Source organism: Phyllostomus hastatus, unplaced genomic scaffold (genome assembly GCF_019186645.2).
Source record: "Phyllostomus hastatus isolate PE091 unplaced genomic scaffold, TTU_PhHast_1.1 phas_contig_86, whole genome shotgun sequence".
In the NCBI taxonomy this organism is placed as follows: domain Eukaryota; kingdom Metazoa; phylum Chordata; class Mammalia; order Chiroptera; family Phyllostomidae; genus Phyllostomus; species Phyllostomus hastatus.
The window spans coordinates 31,757,612-31,785,580 of NW_025333977.1; the positions used below are offsets into that span (position 1 = coordinate 31,757,612).

At 45.3% G+C, this 27,969-nt stretch overlaps 1 protein-coding gene across 3 annotated transcripts in view; it reads right to left on the reverse strand.

Annotated features, from left to right (window-relative positions):
• Nucleotides 1–3,032: 3,032 nt before the first annotated feature.
• MCF2L2 (MCF.2 cell line derived transforming sequence-like 2) overlaps nucleotides 3,033–27,969 on the reverse strand; it is a 212,679-nt gene continuing 187,742 nt past the window's right edge. For 2 of the 3 annotated variants that reach the window (XM_045850840.1, XM_045850838.1), the window contains exons 26-29: nucleotides 10,902–10,946; nucleotides 7,729–7,814; nucleotides 7,242–7,378; nucleotides 3,033–3,262 (exon numbers count right to left, since the gene is read on the reverse strand). In XM_045850840.1, coding sequence (XP_045706796.1) covers nucleotides 7,262–7,378; nucleotides 7,729–7,814; nucleotides 10,902–10,946 — 248 coding nt within the window. In that variant the 3' untranslated portion in view covers nucleotides 3,033–3,262; nucleotides 7,242–7,261. The remainder of the gene's footprint in view (nucleotides 3,263–7,241; nucleotides 7,379–7,728; nucleotides 7,815–10,901; nucleotides 10,947–27,969) is intronic. The other variant, XM_045850839.1, reaches the window with a different exon arrangement.

Sequence of the window (27,969 nt, forward strand, 5' to 3'; positions counted from 1 at the left end):
ATGACCCCCAGCAACTGCACATTGATGTTTCTCTCTCTCTCTCTCTTTCCCTCCCCTCCCTCTCTAAAAATAAATAAAAGTAAACTCTTAAAAAAAAAGATTTATTTTTTAGACAGAGGGGAAGGGAGAGAGAAAGAGGGAGGAAAACATCAATGTGTGGTTGCCTTGAGCCCTGCACCGGGGAACCTGGCCTGCAACCCAGGCATGTGCCCTGACTGGGAATGAACCAGTGACCCTTTGGTTCTCAGGCCAGCACTCAGTCCACTGAGCCACACCAGCCAGGACAGGTGGGCAGGAATCTTAAAACACAACTGCTAGAGCACTGTCTGTCTCTGTGTGCACTCTCAAAGTGTCTGAGGCAGCCCTGCTGGAGCCCAGTGGCCACCCGAGGAACCCCCACCTTGTGAGGTTCAGGAGGCATGTGAACTTGGAGTTGGGAAGATCTGGGTTTGAATCTGGCCCTTCCAACTCGCCAGCCCTATAACCATGATAACTTTTCTGTGCCGCAGTTTCTTCTGCTGTCTGATGCAGAATATAATGCCTACTCCCAGGTGGTTTTACAAACCAAGAGTTCCTAGAATGCAAAAAATACTCAATATCTTTGAAAGGCAACTTTTTCATGTCATATATCCTTCCTCTATTAATCAGACAAAACAATGGGGGTCTATCTCTCAGGCCTACGAGTCTATTTCTCTTTGCAGTTCTGTGTTTGCTCTGTGTGTTCTGATACTGATGTCCTGCTACTGATGTGTGAACAGTGAGGGCTGGGGTGTCCTCTTGATGGGTCAACCACTTCATCATTTTCAAATCTTCTTCATTTTCAGTCATGTTCTTTGTTCTGAGACCCACTTTGTTTTACATTAACACCATTATTCTGGCTTTCTTTTGATGCGTGTTAGCATAGGATATCTTTTTTCATCCGTTTAACCTATTTGTCTTTATATTTAGAGCAGGTTTCTTATAGGCCACAGGGTAATCTTTTATTTTCATATCCAATTTGACAATCACTCCCTTTTAACTGGGGTGTTGAGACCATATAATTATTGATATGATTATATGTCTACCTACTATCTTGGTGATTGTTTTCTATTTTTCTTGACCAACTCTTAGATTACTGAAGTTTTTAAAATTCTATTTTATCTCATTTGTTGGCTTATCACTCGTAACCCTGTCATGTTATTTCCCCATTTGCTTTAGGGTGTACAGTATACACCTTTAAGGTGTCACAGCACACTGTCTGGTGATGCTGCCCCGGCTCACACAGGACACGAGAACCCACAGCTTCACTTCAGCTTCTTCCCTCCTCGCCTCTGTGCTGCTGTTGTCCACATGTTAACTGTACATGTTGTAAACTCCACAACATACAGATTTTTTAAAAGTCAGTTCTTTTTTGATGTGGAGGTTAGATCTGTATTAGTTTTGAACAATTATTTGGGAGCATTGTCATGATTGTTTTGAAGAAATAACAAATATCTATAAAATATGAGATTCTGTACACAATTTTGAGATCTTTTGCTGAGACCAAAATGAACAAATAAACCACAACATATGTTCTACACCTCAAAAATTAAATAAATCCCTAAGTTTCAACTTCCACTGAAATATTTATTTAGTTGGTGATATCTTACAGAAATAAATAAAGGCAGTTTTTCCTCTAATACAGATAGGTGTATGTGTGTGCATATACATGAGTTTCCAAAATTGAAGCACATCAAAGTGTTTTCCCTACAACTTCAGCGCGAAAGGCATCCATAGGGAACAAACAGACATGCTGAAATACGCTTATTATTAATTATAACTGTGGGCTTTCTGGATCTCAGAAAGACAGATGGGTTAGAGAAAGATCATTGTCTTTTAATTTATCTTTTAACGGGATGTAAACAAGGGGACAACTTTTCTACCTACGTGATTACCATTTCTGGCAGCCTTCGTTCCTTTGCGCAGATGCATAGGTTTGCTGTGGCGACAGTCACCCAGAATACAACACTCAGATTCCTCACGTGCTACCTGGGTTTGGGGCATGGGCTTGTGTGTCCAAATCTGTTTCTTCAGTCCCTGCTCCCCCCTCAGCGTGAGGGTCTACCCGCTGCGTGTTGGAAAGCCCCTCCGTGCACTGGAGCAACGCTCCGGCGTTACTCATTAGTCAGAGTTGCTACTGAGCCTGCGTGTGTCTCAGTTACGCAGGTGCTGTGTCCTGGGTCTTTTGGGGTGTCACCTTCAGTTTCTGTTCCTCCCCCAGCAGTAGGTCTGGACCCAGCTCAGATTCCTGCCCTTCACCCAGGACCAGGGGTTTGCTTTTAATTCTGTTACCTGTCCCCAGCTGGGCTGGTTTTACTAGATCCCTAGGGATTTAAGTATTTATTGCTTTCCTTCAACAGTTGGCTCCACTTTTGTTCTGTCAGAGAGATGAGGCACTAGGACCTGAGTTGTTTCAGGCCTTTCCTGTATCGACCAATACTCCCCTCCCCCAGGTCTGTGCCAGAGAAGATGTTTTCTCTTGACTGCTAATCTCTGTGAGTGCCCAAAGAGATCACTGGAGAAGTCTGCACAAGTGCATACAAATGTCCCTATATCTGTGGTCCCCAGGGATTCTATTTTCTCTTGCAAGCCCACCCACACTGGGCCAGTAACAATTTTAGCTGAATTCTCCCTGCCAGCGGACAGCACTGCTTGCCCGGATAAGCATGTGTTTGAGTCCCTCCTCACTTGGTAGGTGCCTACTTGTTTTTTATTAGATTTCTGGTGAGATGTCACCTTGTGAACTCAGCTCTCTCATGAGTTCAAGAAAAGTTGTGAATTTGCATATTTTCCAGATTTTTTTAAATCTTGCAAGTATGGGGTTAGTACTCTTTCTAGCTTTCTACATCTCAAGCAGAAGACATTATTTTTAACAGCTGCATAGAGTTTCATTGTCTGCCAGTACAATACTGTATTAACCAGCTTTTCATTATTTAACATACTTGTTATCTATTGTTGCCTAACAAATGACCCCAAAACTCATCAGCTTAAAACAACAAACATTTATTATCTTATGGTCCTCTGGTAATGAGTTCATAGACATCTTAGCTGGGTTCTTCTGGTTCTGGGTCTCTCATGTGGTTTGAACCAAGAAATCAGCTGGAACAGAAGCCACCTGAAGGCTTCACTGGGGCTGGAGAATCTGCGTCCAACGTGGCTCATTCACGTGCTGCTGGCAAGAGGCTTCAGGTCTCGCATGTGGGTCTTGTCACCGGGCTGCTTCAGTGTCTTCTCAACATGGTAGCTGGCGTCCCACGGTGAGTAACCCAAGAGACAGAACAAGAAAGAAGACAAGATGCTTTTTATAAGCTAATCTTGAAAGTCTATTACCGTCACGTCCACCAAATTGTTTCTTAGTGTCATCACTACAGCCCACACTCGAAGGGAGCAGGACCAGTCTGAGGATAACCTTTACCGCTACTGGTACAGAAAATGGGGTTGTTCCCCATTTTCTGTTACTGGCTTTCCCATTAAAAGTAATGTTATAATGAACACCTGTATATGTCTATATATCTTTGTTCATTTGTGTGGCATTATAATAAATTCCTAGACATGGAATTGCTGGATCAAATCATATACATATTTAAACTTGACAGCTATTGCAAATTGTCTTCTAAAACTCTAGTTCTTACACTCTCACCAAAAGTGCATGAGAGTGCTGGTTCTCCTACAGTCTATCCTATACTGGGTATCATCAAAGTTTTAAATGTTGGATGGTCTGATAATAAAAAATGATTATCTCATTGTTTTGCTTTTTTAAATATATTTATTGGATTTTGGATTTTGAATTTAATTTTTTAAAAACATTTTATTTATTTAGTTTTCGAGAGAGGGGAAGAAAGGAAGAAAGAAAAGGAGAGACACATCGATGTGCAAGAGAAACATCAGTTGGTTGCCTCTCACAGGTCCTGTCTCCGACTGGGGACCTGGCCCTCAACCCAGGGATGTGCCCTGACTGAGAACTGAACTGGCAACCCTTTGGTTTGCAGGAGGATGCCCGACCCATTGAGCTACACCAGTCAGGGCTGTCCCATAAATCTTGAAAATGTATTTATGATTTGACTTTTATTTTTCCTACACAAAAGTTTTTGCCTTTTACATTACCTAATTAATCAAGATTTTCTTTTGTAGCTTCTTGTTATAGTTTTTGCCTGGGAAGACTTTACCTTATTCAAAATTACTTTTTAAATGTTTTGACTTTCAGGGATCCCTTAAGTCTTGAACAATATGAACTATTTTAAGGACTGAGATCAACATTATTTCTCCACATTGTTATTCAGGGATCCGAGCACCACTTTCATACATAATTTATCTTTTTGTTGTTGTTCAGAACTAATCTGAAATGCCTCTTTTCATACTGTGAGTTCTGAGATGTATTTGGGTCCATTTCAAGATTTTTATACTCTGTTCCACCTATGATTGCTTACTTTTGTAGTACAGTTAAGTCTCACTTAATGTTCGAGATAGGTTCTTGGAAACTGCAACTTTAAGTGAAATGACATGTGACAAAACCAATTTTCCCCTAAGCTGATTGATACAGACGAGAGTTAGGTTCCTATACCATATCTCTGGTTCCCAAAACTACACCAAACTTCTAAATAAAGACCCCAAACACTTCTAATATTAAGCATTAAAGTAAATGTGAACTATACAAACACCTAAGAAAGATGAAGAAAAACCAGGAAGATTATTATTTTCCCAACCTGCTTTTTCAGTTCGGGGTTGGGGGGCAGCTGGAACCTATCCTGGCAGCTCAGGGTGCAAGGCAGGAGCCAGCCCTAGACAGGATGCCCTTCCATCACCACAGGGCACACTCACACTCACACCTGCTCAACTGGGGCCATTTTGACACATCGTCTCACGTGCATGTCTTTGGGATGTGGGAGGAAACCAGACGCACACATGGCGAGAACATACAAATTCCATACAGAATGTGGCCCCAGCCAGGAATCGACTTTTTGTATTTTCATTAACATCAGTGAAACAACATTGAATGAAACAACATTTGAAGTCTTGCTGTATGTGTTTTCTGGCAAATTAAAATATGATATAAACCTACAGTTTTTATCAGCTAAAGTAGCCTATATGGCTACTTTAATAGCCATATTCAAAAGTTTATCCATAAATAAGTGCTGGCAGATAAAAAATGCAATTGATATATTTATCTATCCTCATCTGAGGGCATTTTTTTCATTGCTGCTTTTAGAGAGAGAGGAAGGAAGAGAAGAAGAGAGAGAGAGAAACATCGATGAGAGAGACCATCATGGATTGGTTGCCTGTGGTACATGCCCAGGCCGGGGATCGCATGTTCCTGGGCTGGGGATCAAACCCACAACCTACCTGTGCACCCTGACTGGGAATCAAACCCACAACCTTTCAATTACCGGATGATGCTCCAATCAACTGAGCCACACTGGCCAGAGCAATGAAATTGATACTTTATAGAGAATCAGTAAAAATGTGTTTTACAAAGTCCTCTGTTGTCATCTGACAATAAACTGGGATCTCAAGAGGTGCTCTGCACATGTTGAAGGAGTAAGCAATGGTAGCGTGGTAATTAGAGTCCCAGCCTAGAAGCTAGGGGCCTGGATTCTAGTCCCTGTGCTGCTGCAGGCTGGCTGGGCGACACTGACTCACAGTAACACAATCGCAGTTGGACAATGGTCTCCTAGCTACACTCCCAACCCCTCTTGTGGCTGGTTGTGGCCACACAACAAGGCTTTCACTAAAGGAGTTGAAGGTGTTGTGTGCCATTTGCAGGTGGGCCTCCCAACACTGCACGTGCATCCTGCCCAGTTCTTTCCCCTCCTGTGAGCTGGAAATCTGAGTTCATAAACTTGCTTTCGACTCAGTAGACAAGGACAATGTCCCAGGGATAGTGGAAAACCAGCAGGAACTGGGACCCCAAATGACACAAGCAGCCTGCTTATCCAACCAGAGCTGTCTTGTGAGACAAAGTCACTACATTGTTGGATCTTTTTGTTACAACAGCTTAAGCTTTCCCTTTACCAATACAAAAGAAAAGGGTTCAGATAGGTTTAGGAAATGGTGAGTTTAACAAAAGTATACACACTTCCTTTCTGCAAGAGTCCCCAGATCCTTTAATCTAATTGGAATCAACCAAGAGAGGAACAGAATATGTAGTGTTTGTAAAATGTGTTTATTACCAGATAATTTTGTCGTCATTGTGGCATTAACTCATTGAACTCTTATACTCTTCTGCCTGTTCTGAAAAACACACTCTGGGAAATGGCGGTTTGGAGGATCTCTCATATTTCTGATTAGTTCCTATCGCAAGCCTGGCATTTCAGGGGACTGAGTGCCGCCAGAGTTACTGAGCCAGGGCAGCTAAGTGTGACCCTTCAGCGCAGCGGCCAGCCGCCTTCCTACGGCACAGCAACGTGTTGGAATGAGGCCCTCTAGTGGGCAACGGGCAACATCATGAAGCCATGGGTGATGGAGCAAGTTGTGAAAGAAGGCTGGGGGACTTTATCTGATGGCTTTGGCTGCTTTTCCGTTTACTCGTTTACTCGAATGGAAACAGGACACAGATTTCACTCCCGGAAGAGCCGCCTCTCCCTCTCCTTTTTTTAAGAAGCCTAAAACATTCACAACGGTTTCCTGAGTGAGCAGTGTGTCCAGGCCCCAGGGCAGTGGGTGCAGGGTCTGCTGCAGATCTACTGTGTATCTGGCGTGGCTTTATGAGAATCACTCCACGGTTCCCACCCCACCCCTCAGTCCACCAGAGCTCAGTGTGAGTCTGATGTCACGAGCCCAGTCTTCTCCCAGAGGACAGCTGCAAGCAGAGCAGTAATGCGGTCCTGGACAGGGAGGCCGGAGTGGGAGGTCAGAGTGGTCTCCCTCAGGGTGGGAGGGCAACCAGGCCGCTGGGAAGGCGGGTCCGCGGGCTCCAAGCTCCCTCCACTGCCCTCAGTCTAGGGGTGGGCGCAGCCTCTGTACCCACGGCCCCCTCTCCCCAGGCCTGGGGCCATCTCCTGCTGAGCCCAAGGGGCGTAGCTTCCTGGAAGGGTGTAAGTTCTCCGGGTAGGGGTCCTTGGGCAACCTCCCTTCGCCCTCCCACTGCTTCTGTCTGGACAGGAGTCTCCCCAGCAGGGGTGAGCAAGCCGGTGGACCCCTGCAATGCTCTCCTCAGTTTGTCTACTGCCCTGAACTTCCAAGAAGAAAGTCAGAGGAGCATTGGCTAACGAAACGAATTGGCTTACTTTTCTTTCCTTGTTCACACTCACGTGTCCTTCTCATCATCACCTTCTTTTTCTCCCTGGATGCTTCCTCGTGTGTCCAGAACAGACGTGGCAGCACAGGCATCATAACTGTCATCCAACTGGAAAAGTCCCGAGAGCTGGAAGGGAGAGGGCTGCGGGGTACCCTCAGTGTCCCCCAGGATGGCCCACTCCGGGGTTCCTTCTGACAGGGCGGGGGCAGGGCCTGGGCCCAGCTCTCCCTCGGGGCCACTCCAGGTCCCTGCAGCAGTCCCTTCACTACCGCCTGCACCCAGAACCTGGTGGCGTGGGGGCGTGCTGGGCGGGAGGGTCTGAGCAGTGACCTCTGCTCCCTGGATTCCGCCAGGTCCTCATGGGTGAGAATCCTGGAAGGGACGGCCAGGGCGGGTGAGAGAGAAAGAGGAGGCCGGGGAAGCTGAAGAACAGGAATGAGGGAGAATGGGGAAGAGGTAAGGAGGAAATAACTTACACCCAGAGCGCTGCCCTCCTTCTGCATATCCTCTGTCCCTTCACTACCGACCATCTCCGTGGAAATAGGAGCCTTGAGGGAGCAGCCTGGTGGAAAGTGGGGGAGAATCTACCTGGGTGGGCTGTTGAGGAGAGGGGTGGGCGAGGCCTGGCTGCCAGTGCGCAGCAGAGCCTGTCCCCAGGAGCCCTTTCTCTCCACCTCTCATTCCTACTCTCCCAGGACCCAAACGCTTGACCTGAGGGGTGAGAGGGTGGGTCCCTGATCTCTGGGTTCCCCTTTACCTGCTCTGAAACCCTGCAGCTGTGGCTGAGAAGTCGTGGCCACATGCTGTTCGTGGCCCTACTTCCTGTCCTCCCAGAAAAAAAAAACTCTTTTTCTGCTGGACCAGCTTCCTACCCTCTCCCTTTCTCTCCCCCGTTTCTCTCCCCTGTTTCTCTCCCCCATGCGACCCCTCTCCCATTTCCTTGGCAGTTTCTGCCAAACGTCACCGCACTCCCCACCCAGAGATCAGAGGAACCAGGGCGCCCTGCCTCTCTCCAGTGAGCAGATTAATGACCCAAGTAGTCACCACGGTGCACAGGGCACGTGCTCAGGGCTGTTAGACACAGTGGGGAGCAGCAACCCCACAGATACTGAGGCTGCTCTGTGCCTGGGCAGGGGCATACCTGCTTAAGGGCCTTAGACCCATTTTGCAGGTGAGGAAACTGAGATGGGAGAGAGATAATCACTGGGACAGATTTCCATGGCCTTGAAGCACTGCGGCTGGACTCCACAACATTCCTGCTCTTTACCCCACACTCTAACCTGTGGTCTCTGCCCCATGCTGCTTGCTGCTCACAAGGCAGGTTAGGGAGGCAGCAGAGACGTCTTCATGGGGAACTCGGGCTGAAAATTTTTAATGTTTAAATTACAGTTAATAAACTTAGCAATTATTGCACGTAGAAAGCTATGGTTCCAGGAACTGGAACTTACGACTGGACCCATCCCGACTCCAGGAGACCCACAAGTAATTCGACCTTTGTGCCCCAGGAAGGAGGCAAGCGATCTGGATGGTATCTGAGCCACCGCACTCCAAGGAGGGAATATCAGCACCCAGGATACAGACAAAGAATCCCCGGGCAGCAGAAGAAAGGATGCTGGAGAACTGTCCGACTGCCACTTTTGTCTGATTAGCCTTTTCCCTGAATTCCAAACCCCTCTCCTGCACTTTCCTTCTCCTTCTAAAAGGGGTGGTTTGAGATGAGATGGAAGACGGTCTGTCAGGGTACATGACTCCCCGTCTTCTCAGACTGCCGGCCATCTGAACAAGGTGCCCATAAAGACTCCATCCTCGTCCCTGCTCATCAGTTCTGGCAGCACGAACACCGACTTTTCTGGCTTCAATCCCATGTGGCAGCCCCAAGTGGAGTGGAGTGTCAGCCTAGGGAGCCATCCCTTGGGAATCTGAAGGCTGGAGTGTTTCGGTTTGGTGAGAATTCAGGGGGAGGGCTCCAGGCATGGTGAGGGAGGGAATTCTGGGCAGAGTGATGGCCTTGGAGGGGAGCAGCAGGAACCTGCGGTTGGGCATACAGTGGGGGCTCATTTATCTTGGGGATCAACAGCCCGGGGTTCACTGGGAAGTCCCCAACCTGCTGTCTACAGTGCCCCCTAGTCTGTGTGCGGGTCCCGGGGGACCCTCCCCAGAGCAGGTCAGGGGTGCTGGGGGAGCAGCACAGGAGCAGCCGGCCAGCCCCCTCCTACAGGCTTCCAGAAACCCTGCTTTACTTTTTGGTCCCAGGACGCGGTGGGGGGAGGCAGTTGAGGGTAGAGAAGAAACTGGCTCAGGGAGGTGCCTCCCACCACCCTTCTCCGTATGTGACTCGGGGGCATCAGCTGTGATCCCTAGAGACGCCTCTTTAGGGGGATCATCCATCCCAGGACCCCTATGCCCGGAGCGGACAGTGAGCACGAGGAATGGTGGTCCTGCAGAAAGGCTGTGGGGAAGTTGGGAACAGCCAGGCCTTTGGCCGCCCCCTCCCCTGGGTCTCCAGGGTCCGTGGCTTCAGTGCCTCAGACAGTGCGGGTTCTGGAGACCAGAGAGCCACCCGCTAGGAGGATGGGGTGGGGGTTCTTGCTTCCATCGGCCATAGCACAGCCACAGCCTGGGGTGGGCAGGGCTGGAGGGAACTCGGGAACTGAAAGACCTGACAAGTTCCAGCCGCTCCACAGTGCACCCGAAGGGAGACGCTAATTTTACATCCCAACACAATGCACACACAAGTATATTAATAAAATTAAAACACAAGGTTATGGGACCAAAAGTACCCTCACAGTGTGTGATGTCTATTCTATTCTATTGTATTCTATTCCATCATTTGATTCTGTTCTACTGTGTTGTATTCTATTCCGTCGTGCTCTGGGAGACAGAGGAGGGAAGGGGGCTGTGTGGGGGGCGCCCACCATCACGTCACGAGACCCTTCCTGAGGGAGAGTTTCTTCTGAGACAAACTGCTGCCGCTTCTGGTGTGCCCTCGGGTGTCTCCCCCGAGAGCCCTGGGCTCTTGGCAGCACCGACAATGCCCTGCTCACCTGGCATCTCCCACCCCCACCCACCCGTGCCCTGGCTCCTATTCTGAGAGCTGGCAAACCTTGGAGAAAGTCCCTCAGTCAGAGGCTCTGTTTCACAGGAGCTGAACGTGCAGCTCACGGGCTGCCTTTGGCTGTCCCTGTGTCACGTCCACATTTAGTCCCCTCCTCCTGGATTCACTGGCCACGGGCTCTGTGGTGCTGAGGGTCTTAGGTAGCAAGTGTTCGGTCCTACAGGGGTGGCAGCCCTGAGGGGCCCCGAGTCTCGGGCACAAGGTCTGGCAGGTCACGGGCACTCGGGTGAACAGATGAGAAACCCATTGAAGGGGCTTTGCTGTTGGTCAGACCTGCGTGCGGCCCTGACCGTGCTAACACTCGCTGGCTGTGCGGTCCTGGGTGAGCCACTTCGCTCCTCTGAGCATCCGTGTCCTTGTCTCTGAACCGGGGGTAATAATTTCTGTTTTGCAAAAATGTTTATAAATATCTGGTACATCACAGGAATTTAATAAATAACACTGTTGTGGTTATTGTTAATAGTAATTACAATAATATTAAAGAGAAATTCTCAGAATAGCTCTGGGTACTCCAAGAGTACTCTTATTACTCACATTTGGGAGAAGTTTGTCTGTCATTGTCTTCATCCTCACAAACATCTGGGGGAGGGAACAAGTTATAAAGGTCACAAATAAACGGCATTAAAAGGAATCACAGAGTGAACACACACATACACACACACACACCAGAAAAATCAAATCAATTACATAGGCCCTTGACAAATGTTCAATTTGATTACAGCATGTTTTAGGTGATGGTTGCATTCTTAGAAAACGAGCAGAATGGTAGCAAGGTCCCGAAGAGTGTTGGGAAGACACAGCCTGCGTCTCAGGGGAGCTTCCAGTCCATGCATCAGAATGAGCATACAGAGTATCGACGGAGAAGGACAAGAGCAATGGGAAAGGTGGGCCGTGCAAACTCGTGCTGGTAAGACTGGGGTGGATGCTCTCCCCTCAGTGGACCATCTTTGTAGCACCCAGCACCTAAATTCTAAATAGTGTGGGAAATTTAGTTTTAGCACTTAATATTTAGAATTATAATCATTTATTTTGTTTAAACTATTGAATGACATTTATTAGTAAATAAACTCATTAGTTTAAGTTATCCTCATCAGAATACGTGTTTTTGGCAAATCACAGACTTGGAAGATAAAAACGTGGCTTTTCCCTTGCTATGCACTAGATGGCGCAAAGGGACCACTGTAGATGGACCTAGTTCATTGGTAGCTCCTGTGCGGTGGATTTCAAATGGGCACACTGCTGGGCTGGCCAAAAAGTCTGTATAGTTTTTTCTGTAGAATAAAAGACACATTTTTCGTTTTCACCAATAACTTTGTTGATTTGGGTATTTTGAGTATGTCAGCTATCTTCCACGTGGTATAATGTTGATGGTTTCAATTAATGTTTCTAGTTGATCACTATCAACTTCAACTGGTCTACCCCACTGTGGAGCATTATCCAGCATGAAATCTCCAGCACAAAACCTCCCAACTGAAACTTACGACACATTCGATCAGTCACAGCACCCTCTCCATACACTGCACAATTTTTTTTTTGCATTTCAGTTGTGTTTTCACCTTTCCTGAAATAATAAAGTATAACGTGCTGAAGATGTTGCGTATTTTCTTCCATCTTCAATATTAAAGTGGCTACACAAAAATTCACTAATTTTGATGAAGTTGTTATTTTTTTAAATATATTTCATTGATTATACTATTACAGTTGCCCCATCTTCCCCCCTTCACTCCCCTCCCCACTGCACTCCCTCTTCTACCCACATCCCCCGCTTTAGTTCATGTCCATGTGTCATATTTATAAGTTCTTCAGCTTCTACATTTCCCATACTATTCTTACCCTTCCCCTGTCTATTTCCTACCTACAATCTATGCTACTAATCTTCCGTACCTTTTCCCCCTCTCTCCTCCTCCCACCACCCTGTTGCTAACCCTCCATGTGATCTCCATTTCTGTGGTTCTGTTCCTGTTCTAGTTGTTTGCTTAGTTTCTTTTGGTTTTGCTTTAGGTGTGGTTGTTAATAATTGTGAGTTTGCTGTCCTTTTTCTATACATGTTTTTTTTTATCTTCTTTTCTCAGATAAGTCCCTTTAACATTTCGTAAAATAAGGGCTTGGTGATGATGAACTCCTTTAACTTGACCTTATCTGAGAAACACTTTATCTGCCCTTTCATTCTGAATGAAAGCTTTGCTGGATAGAGTAGTCTGGGATATTGATCCTTGTCTTTCATGACTTGGAATACTTCTTTCCAGCCCCTTCTTGCCTGTAAGGTCTCTTTTGAGAAATCAGCTGACAGTCTGATGGGAACTCCTTTGTAGGTGACTGTCCCCTTATCTCTTGCTGCTTCTAGGATTCTTTCCTTCATTTTTACCTTGGCTAATGTAATTATGATGTGCCTTGGTGTATTTCTTCCTGGGTCCAACTTCTTTGGGACTCTCTGAGCTTCCTGGACTTCCTGGAAGTCTATTTTCTTTGCCAGAATGGGGAAGTTCTCCTTTATTATTTGTTCAAATATGTTTTCAATCTGTTGCTCTTCCTCTTCTCCTTCTGGTACTCCTATAATTCGGATGCTGGAACGTTTAAAGATGTCCTGGAGGTTCCTAAGCTTCTCCTTGTTTTTTTGAATTCTTATTTCTCCATTCTTTCCTGTTTGGTTGTTTCTTTCTTCCTTCTGGTCCACTCTATTGTTTTGAGTCCCACTTTCCTTCCCATCACTATTGGTTCCCTGTGCATTTTCCTTCACTTTTTTATCATAACCTGCATTTGTTCATCTAATTTATGACCAAAATCAACCAATTCTGTGAGCTTCCTGATCACTAGTGTTTTGAACTGTGCATCTGATAGGTTGGCTATCTCTCGGTCACTTAAAAGGATGAGTTCTGGGGCATTGATTTGTTCTTCTGTTTGAGCCATCTCTCTCTCTCTCTCTCTCTCTCTCTCTTTTTTTTGGTCTGGTCACTCCTGTTACGGTGAGGGGTGGTGCCTTAGGTGTTCACCAGGGCTGGGCACTCCAGTTGCTAGATTGTGACATTGTATGTGGGGGCAGGGGCGGGAAGGAACAATGGCGGTAGCTCTGTTCTCCGTGGGACCTCAGTCCCTTCTCTGGGATCCTGGGTTGTGTGCTCTGCCCTGCTCCACAATCGCCGTCTCACTGGGTCTGCCAGCTGCCACTTGGGTACTCAGGGTCCACCTGCTGCGATCTTGCATGCCCCAGATGCCTTATGTGCTCCTGGTTGCCTTATGTGCCCAACTCTCTCTGCTCTCCACGCCTCGACCCACACCTGGCTGCTCATCTCCACCCCTCGTACCAGTCTGGATGAACGGGTCTATTTCAACTTCTTGGGTGTCCGACTTCCATTCAGATAAATTTTCTGTCAGTTCTGGATGTTATTCTGCATCTAAATTGTTATTGGTCCAATCTTGGTTGTGCGTGGAAGTACAGTGCATCCACCTATGCCTCCATCTTGGCCGGAAGTCAATTAAGTTTTTTTTAATGAACACTGATATGAGGGCTGTCACAAAGCAATCTAACAAAATTGTTGCAAGTGAGGTTAAAGACAACTAAGTGCTACTACAGCCATCTTATGGAAAAAAAAACAAATGAACTCTTTGGCCAACCCCATGTTTTTATTTTCTTTCAATCTAGGTTTTTCTCTAGTCCTTACAATTATGCAGAAACTTTTAAAGGACCATCTCTGTCATGTGAACTAAAGTACATCATGTTCACTTGGGGGCTGGGGGTGGAGAGCTGCCTTAAAGTAACACCTAGGCCCCAGGAGGAACAAATGTGGGGAGCCAGTTGCTACAGATCATATGCTAACAGTATGTCTAGATCACCCCATTTAATTCCCACAGAAAGACTACACAGTATCACCTCCATTTTTGTAAAATAACTGATGAAAAGAACTTAAGCACAAAGAGGTTAAATAATTATCCCAAGAGATGGAGCTGGGTTTGAACTGGAGTATGACTTCAGTGCTTGAACCCTTAGCTCACTCAGCTCCTTTCTGGCTGCCTAGGAGTTAACTAACCCAAGGAGTCGCTTTCTGCTTAATTCATCCCAGTAGCTCTCCAGAGATCACAAAGGAGCTATTTCTAGGATATTTTCATGGCTACTAGGATGGAGAGGTATCTTTTGCTTGGTGTCCCAGACTGTAAACTTGGACACCTAGGCTGGTCTATATCTGAAATGTCTATTTCCTTTGCTAACCTGTCTTTGGCCCAGAGGAAGGGAATCACTCCTCAGTATTCAATGAATTGTTCTCAGATTCCACATTTTCTCATGGTCTTCCTCCCTCCCTTTTTTTCCTCCCTCCCTCCCTCCCTTCCTTCCTTCCTTCCCTCACTTGTACCTTCATTTTCTGTTGTTCAGGTCCATGCCAGCTTCTAGGGAAGTCTGGGCTGGCTGTCTTAGACTTTCAGAGCTGCTAGGAACTGGGGTCAAAGAAATTTCACAACTGGGAAACCACCTCCTAGCTCAACAACCAGATGCTCTCAAGTGTTCCAGGCTAGAATAAGCCCACAGTTGCGGGGTAGGTGGGGAGGACCAGCTGATGTATCTATTTGGGTTAAGTCAAAGCCTTCCCAATTCCTCAGATATTTAATGGGAATTTTCCAATAAGACTAATATACAAAGCACGCCCCCCCCCCCAATGTTGTATGGCTCTCAATTTTTAAAAATATTCACTTCTTTTTTTTAGTTATTGCTTTTTATTTTTTTTAATTTTATTTATTTAAAGTGTTGTTAAAGTACAATTTTCTACCTTTTACTCCCAACCCAGCCCACCCACCCTGCCCTCCCCTCCTCCCTCCCATTTCCACCCACCCCTAGTTTTTTATCCATGTGTCCTTTATACCTGTTCCTGTAAACCCTTCCCCCTTTCCCCTGAAATTCCCTCCCCTCTTCCCTCTGGACACTGTCAGCCTGTTCTCTATTTCAGTGTCTTTGCTTACATTTTGCTTGTTTCTTTGTTTTGTTGTTTAGGTTCCTGTTAAAGGTGAGATCATGTGAATATTCACTTCTATAGACAAAAGGTCCGGGGTAAAATATTTACAGTGGTTATCTTGATTTTGTCTGATTTGCATTTTTATTTTTGCATATTCTAAATTTTTGATAATTTACATATATATTCTTTTTATAAGTAGAAAACTTAAAGTAGTTAAAGCCAATTGGTCAGATATCTAAAATAACCCATAGTCACCAGAAATGACTGTTTGCTAAAACTTATTTTCCTCATCATAAGAGTGCATGAAATGATTTTGAGTAACAATAAGGTAATAATAAACATAATGAAAGTACCTACATTATCTAGGCCTAAAAGGAAACCCCACAAAAATCAGCAAGCAACACTTAAGTACCACATTAGATGGTTCACAGGTATTAAAGCAGCACCCCTCACCCCCAAGACGCCGCGGGACCAGACAAGGGACTGACAGGCCTGCCCTGGGGGCCTGTGGCTGTCCAGGGTTGTGCACAGGCCCCTCCTCTGATACCTTTGTGGCAGAATGGTATCCAAATTGTATGTATCTTTCAATGGCCAAGGCTTTGCAAATTAGGGACAAAAGCTGAATTCAGAATTCAGAATTTTTAACACAATTCAAGCTAGTAAAATACTATCAGCTAAATTCATTTATGTTATCCAAATAGTACCAGAAATAGCATTTTCACCCATTCTGCGACTGTCCATCATGAAACTTTCCCCCACCAAGGCCTTATTGCTAGTGGCACAAGGAATCCCATCACTTTGTCCTCGTGCCAATAGACCAGAAGGCAAAGAAAGCATTGCCACACTGGAGAAGGTCATTGGTACTGATTACCATGAGGATGTTGGGCTCTCGTCTAATAGAATCAGACAGGAAGGTGCCTCATGTTCTGGTGACTCACTGGGACATTTCCCAGCCCTTCCATTCCCACTTGTAAATGGGCAAGGAGAAAAGAACAGTAGCCAGACAAGCATCTGGAACACCCACTATGCGTGCCACCAGGAGAACTGCCTGACTAGGAGGACGGGGATGTAGAGTTAGTGGGAGGAAGATGATGACAGAAAGATAGAACCTAAGGACCAGCTGCAGCAGCAAGTGGCAGACGTAGATTTAGGTAGGACTCTTACTGTGTCTCCTGGTAGAAATAGCCTTCCTGGGAACCAACACCTCTAGGTCCACTGAGACTAAAATTGCAGGGATGGAGAGGACAAATTTCCCATGTGGAAATTTGATAGGAGTGTCATAATGAATGAAGTCACTACTCATTTGACCTCTTGGCTCCCAGGTAAAATTATTCTGCCTACTGGGGGCATGGCACCATAAAAATGGCCGTGGGTTTAAGGTGTATACTGCATCCTGAAGGTTAGCACCCCAGCGCCACCGTGTCACGTCCAACAGTGCTGCTCATCCTCGCTTTTAAAACGCTAGTCCACAGCTCTATCAGGCTGGCCACTTCTGAATGGGGAGATGTGTGGTAGGATCAGTGAGTCGATTCTGTGATCACATGACCATGGCTGAGTCTCTCAATCAAAGCAATGTTCTGTGGTCAATCAGACACTATGGGACAGTGATGCTGAGCGAGGCACTGTGGGCAGGAAAGCCCATGCATCAGCGCCACTCAGATTTTCCCTGTACTTTCCAGCCTGGAGGGGTTCTCAAGAAGTCAACTGTTCTCCACAAGGGATGGTATCCGATGGGGGCCCAGCACCGATCTCCGTGCCGGCAGGTGGGACAGTCAGCAATGGCAGTAGCTCAACCAGTCTTGATGACAGAGAGTCCATGCTGCTGGACCCATGCACAGCCTCCCATTCTGCTGCCGAGGCCTCTCCATTTATGAGCCCGCTGTACAGGCACTGGGGTGCCAGGAGCGAAGCTGGCTGGCCCCTGCTGGCTGAGTCGTCCAGTCATCTTGGTGTTTGGTGCCTTTTCTTCAATAGACAGTCTCTGGTGGATATGAACGCATGAATCAAAGGTCCTCCTATTTTGAGCCCGTGTCCATAGATCTCTGTGCCTCTTCCCCAGTCAGGTCATCTTGTAATTTGATGCTAGTTATTGTTCTGGAAGGGATCAGGAAGGGAGGAGGCGATGTGTCCTGAGAGGGGTTTTAGCTTGTATGTCTCATCTGAGGCCTCTGCATAATCTTGGGGGGAGGAGGAGAAGGGTCCATCTTCCAACAGGGGGGAGTAGGCCACTTCTGCCAGCCCAGGGGAGAAAGTTCATGAACCCAGGCTTCTTATCCCACATTTCAGGGTTCCATTTCTTTCCTGTCAGGGCCTGCATTGCCTGCTCTTCTATTGGCATTAACAGCAGGCAGCAGACTTGCCTTGACTGAGAATTCGTCCCTCTTTCAAGTACTGCCCTCTGCTGTAGGGGCTGAGGGACTAAACACTGGCGGGGAGGTCCTCAGTTGGTGATTAGTCCAAGCCCATCTCTCTCTTCAGCGCATCGATGGTGCTTAGCAATAGCCTCCCAATTCTGCAGCCCTGACCATTGGCATTTCCCCCAGACCTCTCACACTAGAGACACTGCCAGCTGGGGCATCCGTCCACCTACACCTGATCCCAGGTCACCACAGGTGAATGTCAGCGGTTGAACTGCTACAGCAGGCCAGGGAGAAGGACTGTCGATACCACCCACTACCAGTGATGGGGTCCTCATTGCCATTCAGCCAACAAGTAACCCCAAAGCAGAATCCCATCCTTCCCAGGACCTTTCCTGGCACTCACAGTCTTGGGTCAGGTTTCTCAGAAGCAGCTTGTTCAAGCAAGTTACAGAGAAGGGGCTTTCAGACGAAACCTGTAAGGCAATGAGGGCACAAGAGACAGGGCAGGGAACCAGAGAGTTGCAGGCGTGGGTTCAGTTGAGGTCTGGAATCAGCCTGAGCCCCTGGGAAGCCCCGGAGCATGGCTGGTGCCACAGGAGTCCCATCTTGAGGCAGAAGGGCTGGCTTTTGTACCCTCAATCAGTCAGTCATTGGCCAGCTGTAGCCTGCAGTTAAGGGAGGTCATGACCTCTCAGGAAGTTTCTAGCAACAGGGTTCTGGTTGCCCCTAGCTAGCGGCAATTCTCAGAATGCTGCACAGCAGTGAGCTGTCAGCAGCTAGTGATCTCACACCAGCCGAACAGGGGGTGCACATGCCATACAAAAAGAATTTGGATGAGGTGTCCATAGTCTCTACTCTACCACTGTGTGCAGGCTTCTTTTAAAGAAAAAAATTAATAGGTTTTAATTTTAGAGCAGTTTTAGGTTTATAGAAAAAATTGAGCAGAAAGTATAGAGAATTCCCATATAACCCTTCTCCCCTTTCTCCCCACTCAGGTTTCTCCTGTAGTGACACTTGGCATTAGTGGGACATATTTGTCACAGTTGGTGGACCACTATAGACGTGTTGTTAACTACAGTCCATAGTCTACATTAGGGCTTACTCTTTGTGTTGTAGTCATGGGTTATGGGTTATGACAAATGTACAGCGTTATGCGCTCACCATTATATCTTGCAAAATAGTTTCATTGCCCTAAAAATCTCCTATGTTCCATCTATCTATCCAGCCCTCCCCATCCCTGATCCCCTGGCAACCACTGACCTTTTCACTGTCTCTATATACATATATACACATGTATATGTACATATACACATATGACCACATACATATATGTGCGCACATGTACATGAGGACTGTCCAGAAAGTATCTAGGCATGTAATATGAAAACTAGAGACATTTACTGAAGAAGATACAAGAAACATTGTACATAGGAAAATGATGTCTCAGTGCCCTTCAAAGTAGGCATCTTGGGACCTCACATAGTTCCACCAGGAATGATCAGCTGCCCTGTCATATTTTCCTGAATCTCATCAATGGTCTGAAATTGCTTCCCTTTCAAAGGTGATTTTAGTTTGGGGCAAAGCCAGAAGTCACAGGGTGCCAAATCTGGGCTGTAGCAGGGCTGAGTTAGGTGGGTGATTTAATCTTTTGCCAAAAAAGCTCTGCATAAGACGTGATGCATGAGTGGGGACATTTCGTATTGAAGCTGCCAATAACCAGTTGCCCATAGCTGCGGCCTTCTGAATAATTTGAATAGTTTCCATGGAGGAATGCTCAAGCTTAATGCAAAATTTGATGCAGATTAGTTGCTCTACTCACTCAGTCATTTTGAATGTGATGGCCACACAGTCCACATGCTCACTTAACAGCATCTACCACCCCTACTGACTAGTACAGTGAAGTTGTCATTGTTCATGCATACACATCCAATCCACTGTCCTCGGCTGCCAGATTACATCAATATCATGCAAACCATTTTCATTATATTAACAATGGTTGGACTTTTTTCAGACAGACCTGGTGTGTGTATGTGTGGTTGTATATCTATATATATACAGACATGTATGTATAGATATATATATAATCTCCCTCCTTTTTTCGGGCATGCACTTTTGCTCTCTTTCTCCTAAATGATAAGAGACCCCATGAGACTTGCAACCAGGGGAGCAGTGGGCAGCAGCAGCTTGTCCCAGGCTGACCGCCTGAACCTGTCCCCAAAGCCCCTTTTTCTCTGAGTCTCCAGTGAGCTACAGCAGCCCAGCCTAGTCTCCTGCTGCTTCTTCTACCCTAAGCCCTTCCTTGTTTCACTGTCCCCAGCTTTAATACACTCCCTCTCAAAATCATCTTTTAAAACTGACTTCTTTTTCTTAGCAATAAACATTTAAGTTTCCTCCATATCTTTTCGTGACTTGATAGCTCATTTCTCTTTGTTGCTGAATAATATCCAATTTTATGGTTATACCATAGTTTCCAACTCGTTTGAGTAAATATCAAAGAGTATGATGGCTGGGCCATATGGAAAACTACCTCTAGCTTTGTGAGAAACTGCCAAACTCTCTGCACCATTTTGCATTCCCACTAGAATGAATGAGGGTTCCTGTTGTTCCAGGTCCTTGCCAGCATTTGGTATTTTCAGTGTATCATGCAACTTTTCACAAAGTAACTGAGCTGTTTGTTGTTGTTGTTTGAGATTTGGCTAATCTTCTGATGAGCTAATGGGTTTTCGTTAGCCTAACAAATGAAAAAGTCACCAAAACTCACCTCGATTTAACAGTCAGTCCCCTGTTATTTTTCTGTCTCCTGAACCCAGCTGGCTTTCCTAGCCCTGAAGGCATGTGTGTGCATGTGTGTGCACACAGATACACACAGACAAATAAGGGCTCGGTCTACACACAAGCATAGACTAGGATACACTCAACTAAATGTTACCCAGTCTTCTATCCACCTCACACCTTTGGGTCTGATGACCTTCCATTAGTAGACTAGAGACAGAGGGGTAAAAAAGAAAGGCACCTGGACAATCCACATTTTTATGTTTTGGGTGTAGGTGGAGTTTTAACTCTATCCATTGGCTCATATCTGTAAATTTGTGGACTGTGCCAATGTTGGCTCTCTGTCCTCAAGCAAAAGGTCTTTTAAAGTCTCTAAGAAATTCTAAGCACATGAAAAAAGAAGTTAAATGCCTCAAGAAAATAACATACTTTATGACTAGATAAGGTTGATAGGCTCAATTTTCTCACAGTCCTTGATAATCTGAAGTCTCCTGTTAAAAAAATAACCTACCAGGTTGAGAATGGGATTCTCAACACACACTTCACGCATCTTAGGGCCCCACCTGACAGACCCCTCGTAACACCACTCACAACTACACTCATAATACCAGAAGTCTCTCTTCATTTCGACACTTTCAAAATAGAAAAAGAAGCTGGGATGTGACTTGATCAGAGACAGTATTGGGGCTAATGCCAATTATTTAGGAGATGAAAATGTAATTTTGCCTTTTCTTAAAAAAGGTTTTCATAAGCAAATACAAAGTCTCCACAGTAGACAAAACTTAAAAAAAATTTCACACTGAGGCTAGGAAAATTCCTTGGCAAATGGAATGGAAACACAGACAGAGAGCTGAACAAACTAGACAAGAAATTTACAGCCAGATAGTATCTCAAAGTCTTATCATCCCTAACGAAGGACACTTGAGAGCGAATGGTTTGCGTGGTTTGCGTGTTCCAGACCCTGCTGGGGCAGACACGCCTGGGTCCCAGTCACTCTCTGATGACATTCTTTGAAGGTGAAACTGACCAGAGAATGACCCTGACCCCTCTATATACTCATTTTGATGGATGAGCCTATTGAAGGGCGCAGCTGGAAAGCTGATGAATATTCTATTGAGATCCTCTCCTAAAATTCCTGCCTTTAGAAAACACATAAAAAACCTTCAAGATAAAGGTAGTCAGTGGGAGCTCTCCTTGGAGCATGCCTGTGCCCCTCCTTTTCTCAGGCATGCACTTTTGCTCTCTTTCTCCTAAATAAGGGTCCCCATGAGACTTGCAACCAGGGGAGCAGTGGGCAGCAGCAGCTTGTCCTGGGCTGACTGGGCCCTGAACCTGTCCCCAAGGCCCCCTTTTCTCTGAGTCTCCAGTGAGCAACAGCAGCCCAGCCTAGTCTCCTGCTGCTTCTTCTACCCTAAGCCCTTCCTTGTTTCACTGTCCCCAGCTTTAATACACTTCCTCTCAAAATCACCTGGACTCATGTTGTGAAATGTTTCCTGCATGAGTCAAGAACCCACACACTGCAGGCTGGCTGAGGCAGGCCTGCTACAGATCTGGTCCTTTTTGGGGTGACAACTTCTCCCAGAGATTCTGTTATGATCCACAGAAGGACAGACTTCATCATGCAAGAAAATGTGGGGACCATATTCTATGAGCTCTCACCAGCCAACATTTTTCTCAAGCCTCACTTCTTCTGGTCTGTACTAAGAAGAAAATAGGTCATTTTTTATTTTTCAAATATAAAATTTCATAACACACATCCACACCCTGAGAATCACTGCTTATTAAATGGCACGGCTGTTAGCATTTGTTGACTGAGACTAAACATCCTGTTAATTTGCTGTTTCAGGCTCCCTGAAGAAACACACACTAGTTAGCCTTGCCCTGGGGCGTGTGCAAGGCAGTGCCTGTGGATGCTTCTTCTAAGAGCTTTGTACATTGTAGGTGCTCAGTAAGCATATTTTGAACTACAACTCCTTCCAGAGGCCTTTTCTAAATAAATTATATGCCTGAATACATACTTCATGTCCCACAAAATTAATCACATAATATTCCACAACCAAAATCTCAGACACTAAGTTCCCAAGAGTTTGATTTGGGCAGTAGTAAAGCATAAAGTGGAAAGTCTATTGGAAAAGGTTATCTTTCATGTAAATAGGCAAGGGAAGAAAAGAGGACAACAAAAACAATACATTCAAAACCCCATAAACACATAAAATGTAAAAACCCTTCCGCACTTGCTTATCGTTTTGATCCCACACCCGCTTCTGCCTGTGAGAAAACTGACACCCAGGTTAGAGGCGGAGTCTCTCGGGGAAGCCTCTGCACGCAGTGCCCCTGACCTTTCTATGGAAGGCTGTGAGAGGAGGTGAAATCCATGAGCCCTGGGCAGAGCAAGAAATAAAGTGCCACTGTTCGGGGTCGTTATTCCTGAGCAGACATCCTGGCAATCCTCTCGTGCCTACCCATTTCCTTAAAGGGCCAGCTTTTCTGAACAGGGAGTCACTTTTCATGGTGAACCATCTGCCCTTCATTTCAATTCTGGGCTAATTAGATTTATGCAAATGTATAGCAGTAAGTCAACTTTATACCTTCCTTCTCAGTCACGTAATCAAGGCAGGGCTGAGACTCAGGCAATGCCTTCCTCAGTTTCTAAGCTGAGGGGACTACCCATTGCTTCCACGTCCCTCTCTCCCACTGGATCCTACCTTCAGTCCCACATGTGCTGGGGGCTGGGGCTTCCCTATTTCAATTCAGGGTGCAAATTCCATGTTCTTGCTTTGCTTTAGAGAACTGTACACAAACACTGACTCACTGGAAAGAATGGCATCTGCATTCCTCCCTGTACTAGTTGGAGGGGTGCTGGCTCCCCCAGGTTCTCCTGGCCTCAAGGGCCTCCTTCCTCCTCCTTCACTGGAGTCTGAGACCTGCGCTGGCCCTGTACCTGGCATGCAACCAGGCGATGTTCAAGGGACACCACTAGCTGGATTATGCAGTTAACATCTAACCGGCTGCAAGTCTTTCGGTGGGAGAGGTGTGCGGGAGGAGTCCCCTTTCCTCGAACTCTGAAAAGCTGTTTCATTGACTCACAATAGTTCTTCCTTCCCTCTCCCCTGTCCTGAAATGCCAACTATGATAGTGACCTTCCTTGGTTAGATTAGCTCAACAAGTAAACACTTACTGGGCACTGGAGATCAGAGGTGAACAAAACGTGCCTCCAGCTGAGCTTCATCAGAGTAGTTTGCTTGTGTGATGTGATTATTTAATGAGCTCTTTTACTTGTTTATTTGCTGAACATTTACTGAGAACCTATACAAGTTCCAGGCCTTTGTATAATATGAGGCCCAAGGGAAGCTCAAACTAACAGGACAGACAACTTCCGTGCCCTAGAAGAATGTATGGTCTAGTGGAGAAGAAAAAATCACATCATAAGGTTACAATATAGCTTGTTAAATGCTGGACTAGAATGCTTCATAGGAGCGTGGGTACAGGGGGAGGGAGAGGGACCCAGCTGTTTGCTGAGCCCTCACCCCCTCCCACCCCTAGCATCTCTTTGCTTCAGGTCAGAGACATACTACACACAGACACACGAACCGCATTTCCTGTTTCCGTGCAAGGAACTCAGCGGGCACTTAATAAGTGCCTCCATTAAGATCAGGCCAACTGGGCCCAGAAAAACTAAGCAGGTCCCTGCACCTGAACTGCATCACAGTCTACAAGTTCATTCAACAAGCACTTATTAAGTGCCCGCTGAGTTCCTTGCACGGGAACAGGAAATGCGGTTCGTGTGTCTGTAAAAAGAAGTGGGTAGGACCACACCTCGGAGTCTGTCGGTTCAGTAGGTTTTTACCTTTTTCAAGCTAAACTACATGCCAGGTTCTGGTGCTGCTTCTTATCTAGATTTCACATCCTGTTGACCTAGGTCTAGGACTGGAAAAGGATTTCAGAAATGTGTTTCTGAATTGTTAACTGAATAAATGCCATGTCCTTATAACAAACGTGTTTTTTGTTTGTTTGTTTTTTCTTTCTGCAGGCAGGGCAGGGCAGTTCAGCCAAAATCTAGACTAAGTTCAATATTGTTAAGGTGTCAGTTCTTACCAAATTGGTCTAGACATTTTATACAATCCCAGTAAAAATCTCAGCAAGAACTGTTTTTTTGTAAAAATTGATTAGCTAATTCTAAAATACAGACAGAAATGTAAAGGATATGGAATAGCCAAAACAATGTTTAAAAGAGAAAATAAAATAAGAAGACTCAAATAATTGGATTTTAAGGCTTATTTTAAGGCTACAGTAATCAAGATACTAAGGCATTGGTGTCAGTATAGACAAACAGGTCCATGGAGCCAAACGGGGTGTCCGGAATCATGTACAGTCCATTGGAGAAATGGCGACAGAACAACTGGACACCAATCAGCACAAACTAAGCTTTAGTCCACACTTTCCACCAAGCACCAAAAACAAAACAAAACCTCCAAATGGATCAGAGGCTTAAATGTACATCTTAAACCATAAAACTTCTGGGAGAAAACACAGGAGAAAATACTGGTAACTATCAGACAAGGATTTATTGGGCATGACATCAAAAGTATCATCCATACGTTTTTAAAAACTGGGTTTCATCAAAATTAAAATCTTCTGCTCTGCAAAAGGTACTCTTAAGTAAGAGAATGAAAAGATAAGCCACAGACTGAAAGGAAATACTTGCAAAGGACTCGTATCTAGAATATACAAAAAAAATCTCAAAATTCAATAATAAAAAGAAATAAGCAAAAGATGTGAATGGATACTTCACCAAAGAAGATGTATAGATGACAAAGAAGCACATGAAAAGATGTTCAGCCACTAGTCACTAGGAAAAAGCAGCCTAAAACCTCAGTGAAAAACCAGTGCACACCTACTAGCAAGCTTACAGTTAAAAAGCCTGACAATACCAGCTGTTGGTGAGGATGCAGAACAAATGAAACTGGCATACACTGCTGTGACAATATCAGAAAGCAGTGTAGCAATTTCTTAGAAAGATAAACATGCACCTGCCATATGGCCTAACCATTATAATTTTAAGTATTCACCCAAGAAAAATGAAAACATATGTTCACAAGAAGACTTGTATCTGAATGAATGTTCATAGCAGCATTATTCAAAATAGGCCCCCAACATGGAAACAAACCAAATGTTCATTTACAGGTAAATGGATAAAGAAATTGGGGCATATACAAACAAGGATGTAATGAAAACAGTAGTGAAAAGTAATGCACTATTGTTAATGCTAAGCAGTGTGAATGAATCGCAAAATAAGTACGCTGAGTGAGAGAAACCGGGCCAAAAAAAGTACCTGCTGTATGATTCTCTTTATGGAATTCTAGAAAATTCAAACTAACCTACAGTGACAGGAGGATCAGTGGTCACCTGAAAATCGGTAGGAGGTGAGGAAGGGGCAGGAGAGAGGTAATAAAAAGAAGCATGAGGAAATTTTGGGGGTGATAGACGTGCTCGTTATCTTAATTGTGTTGGTGCTGTCAAAGATTTGCACATATGTCAATACTTATCAAGCCATGTACTTCATTACATGCAGTTTATTATGTCAGTTATACCTAAATAAAGCTGTTTTAAAAATAGTAGCTTAAGGCCTCTCTGTCCAGAAACTTTAATAGCTAGAGTGCATATTCTTACGCATTAACGCTCACTGTTCTAATTCCATAGTTCTAGGGTAGGACCCAAAAATCAGCATTTGTAACAGCCCTTCAGGTAATTCTTTAAGTATATTTTATTGATTATGCTATTACAGTTGTCCCACTATTTTTCCTTTTGCCCCCCTCCACCCAGTATCCCCTTTCACTCTAGCAATTCTCCCCCCTTAGTTCATGTCCATGGGTCATGTGTGTAAGTTCTTTGGCTTCTCCCTTTTGTATCTTTATTGTCCTTAACCTCCCCCTGTCTGTCTTGTTCCTACCAATTATGCTTCTTGATCCCTTACCTTTTCCCCCATTCTCTCCTCCTCTCCGCTAATAACCCTGAAAATGAGCTCCATACCTATGATTCTGTTATTTTCTGGTTGTTTGCTTAATTTGTTTTTGTTCTTGTTTTATTTTTTAGATTCAGTTGTTGATAGTTGTGAGTTTTTTGTCATTTTAATGTTCATAGCTTTGATCTTTTTTAATAAGTCCCTTTAACATTTCATATAATAAGGGCTTGGTGATGAGGGGTTCTTTTAACTTTACCTTGTCTGGGAAGCATTTTACCTGCCTTTCCATTCTAGATAACAGCTTTGCTGGATAGAGCAATCTTGGATGTAGGTCCTGGCTTTTTATCACTTTGAATACTTCTTGCCAGTCCTGTCTAGTCTGCAAAGTTTCTTTTGAGAAATCAGCTGATAGTCTTATGGGAACTCCTTTGTAGGTAACACTCTGCTTTTCTCTTGCTGCTTGTAAGATTCTCTCTTTATCTTTAACCTTTGGTATTTTAATTATGATGTGTCTTGGTGTGGTCCTCTTTGGGTCCAACTTGACTGGGACTTTCTGTGCTTCCTGAACTTGAATATCTATTCCCTTCACCAAATTAGGTAAGTTTTCTCTCATTATTTTTTTCAAATAGATTTCCAATTTCTTGCTCTTTCTCATCTCCTTCTGGCACCCTTATGATGCAAATGTTGGACTTCTTAGAGACTGCTTACATTACCCTCATTTTTGGGGATTCCTTTTTTTTCCTTGTTGTTCTGATTGCTTGTTTTTTGCTTACTTATGTTCCAAACCATTGATTTGAGTCTCGGCTTCATCATCTCTACTGTTGTTTCCCTGTAAGTTGTTCTTAATTTCAATTAGTGAATCCTTCGTGTCTGACTGGATCTTTTTTATATTGCCGAGGTCCTCACTAAGTTCCTTGAGCATCCTTATAACCAGTGTTTTGAACTCTGCATCTGATAGATTGCTTATCTCCATTTTGTTTTACTCTTTTTCTGGAGTTTTTATCTGTTCTTTTATCTGGGCCATGTTCCTTTGTCTCCTCGTTTTGGCAGGATCCCTGTGTTTGTTCCTGTGTATTAGGTAGAGCTGCTTTGACCATGTCTTGGTAGTATGGCCTAATGTAGTAGGTATCCTGTAGCGTCCAGTGACACAGCCTCCCCTATCACCCAAGCTGCGTACTCAAGGTGCACCTTTCATGTGGTCTACACCCTCCTCTTGTAGTTGAGCATTGGTTGCTGTTGGCAGGTCAGTGGGAGGGATTTACCCATGCAAGTGTGACCACTTACCACCAACCTCTGCCCTCCACGGAGGATCAGCTGTGCAGGGGCAGGGTGGTGATGCTCCAATGTGGCTTGTAGCTCTCCACTGGGTGTGCTGGCCCTGGGGTTTCCCATGTGCTGCAGGCCATTTTCAGCCCCCACTTGTGACTTGCTCAGGGCCACCCTGCCTGAGCTATAAAGCAACCTGAGAAGGCTGCTACTTGTGCAGGGCTTGGAGATTCCCAGGCAAAGCCAAGCTGTGAAATTAATCTAGCTGCTGCTAGTGCCTGGCCTGGAGCTCACTGAGGCCA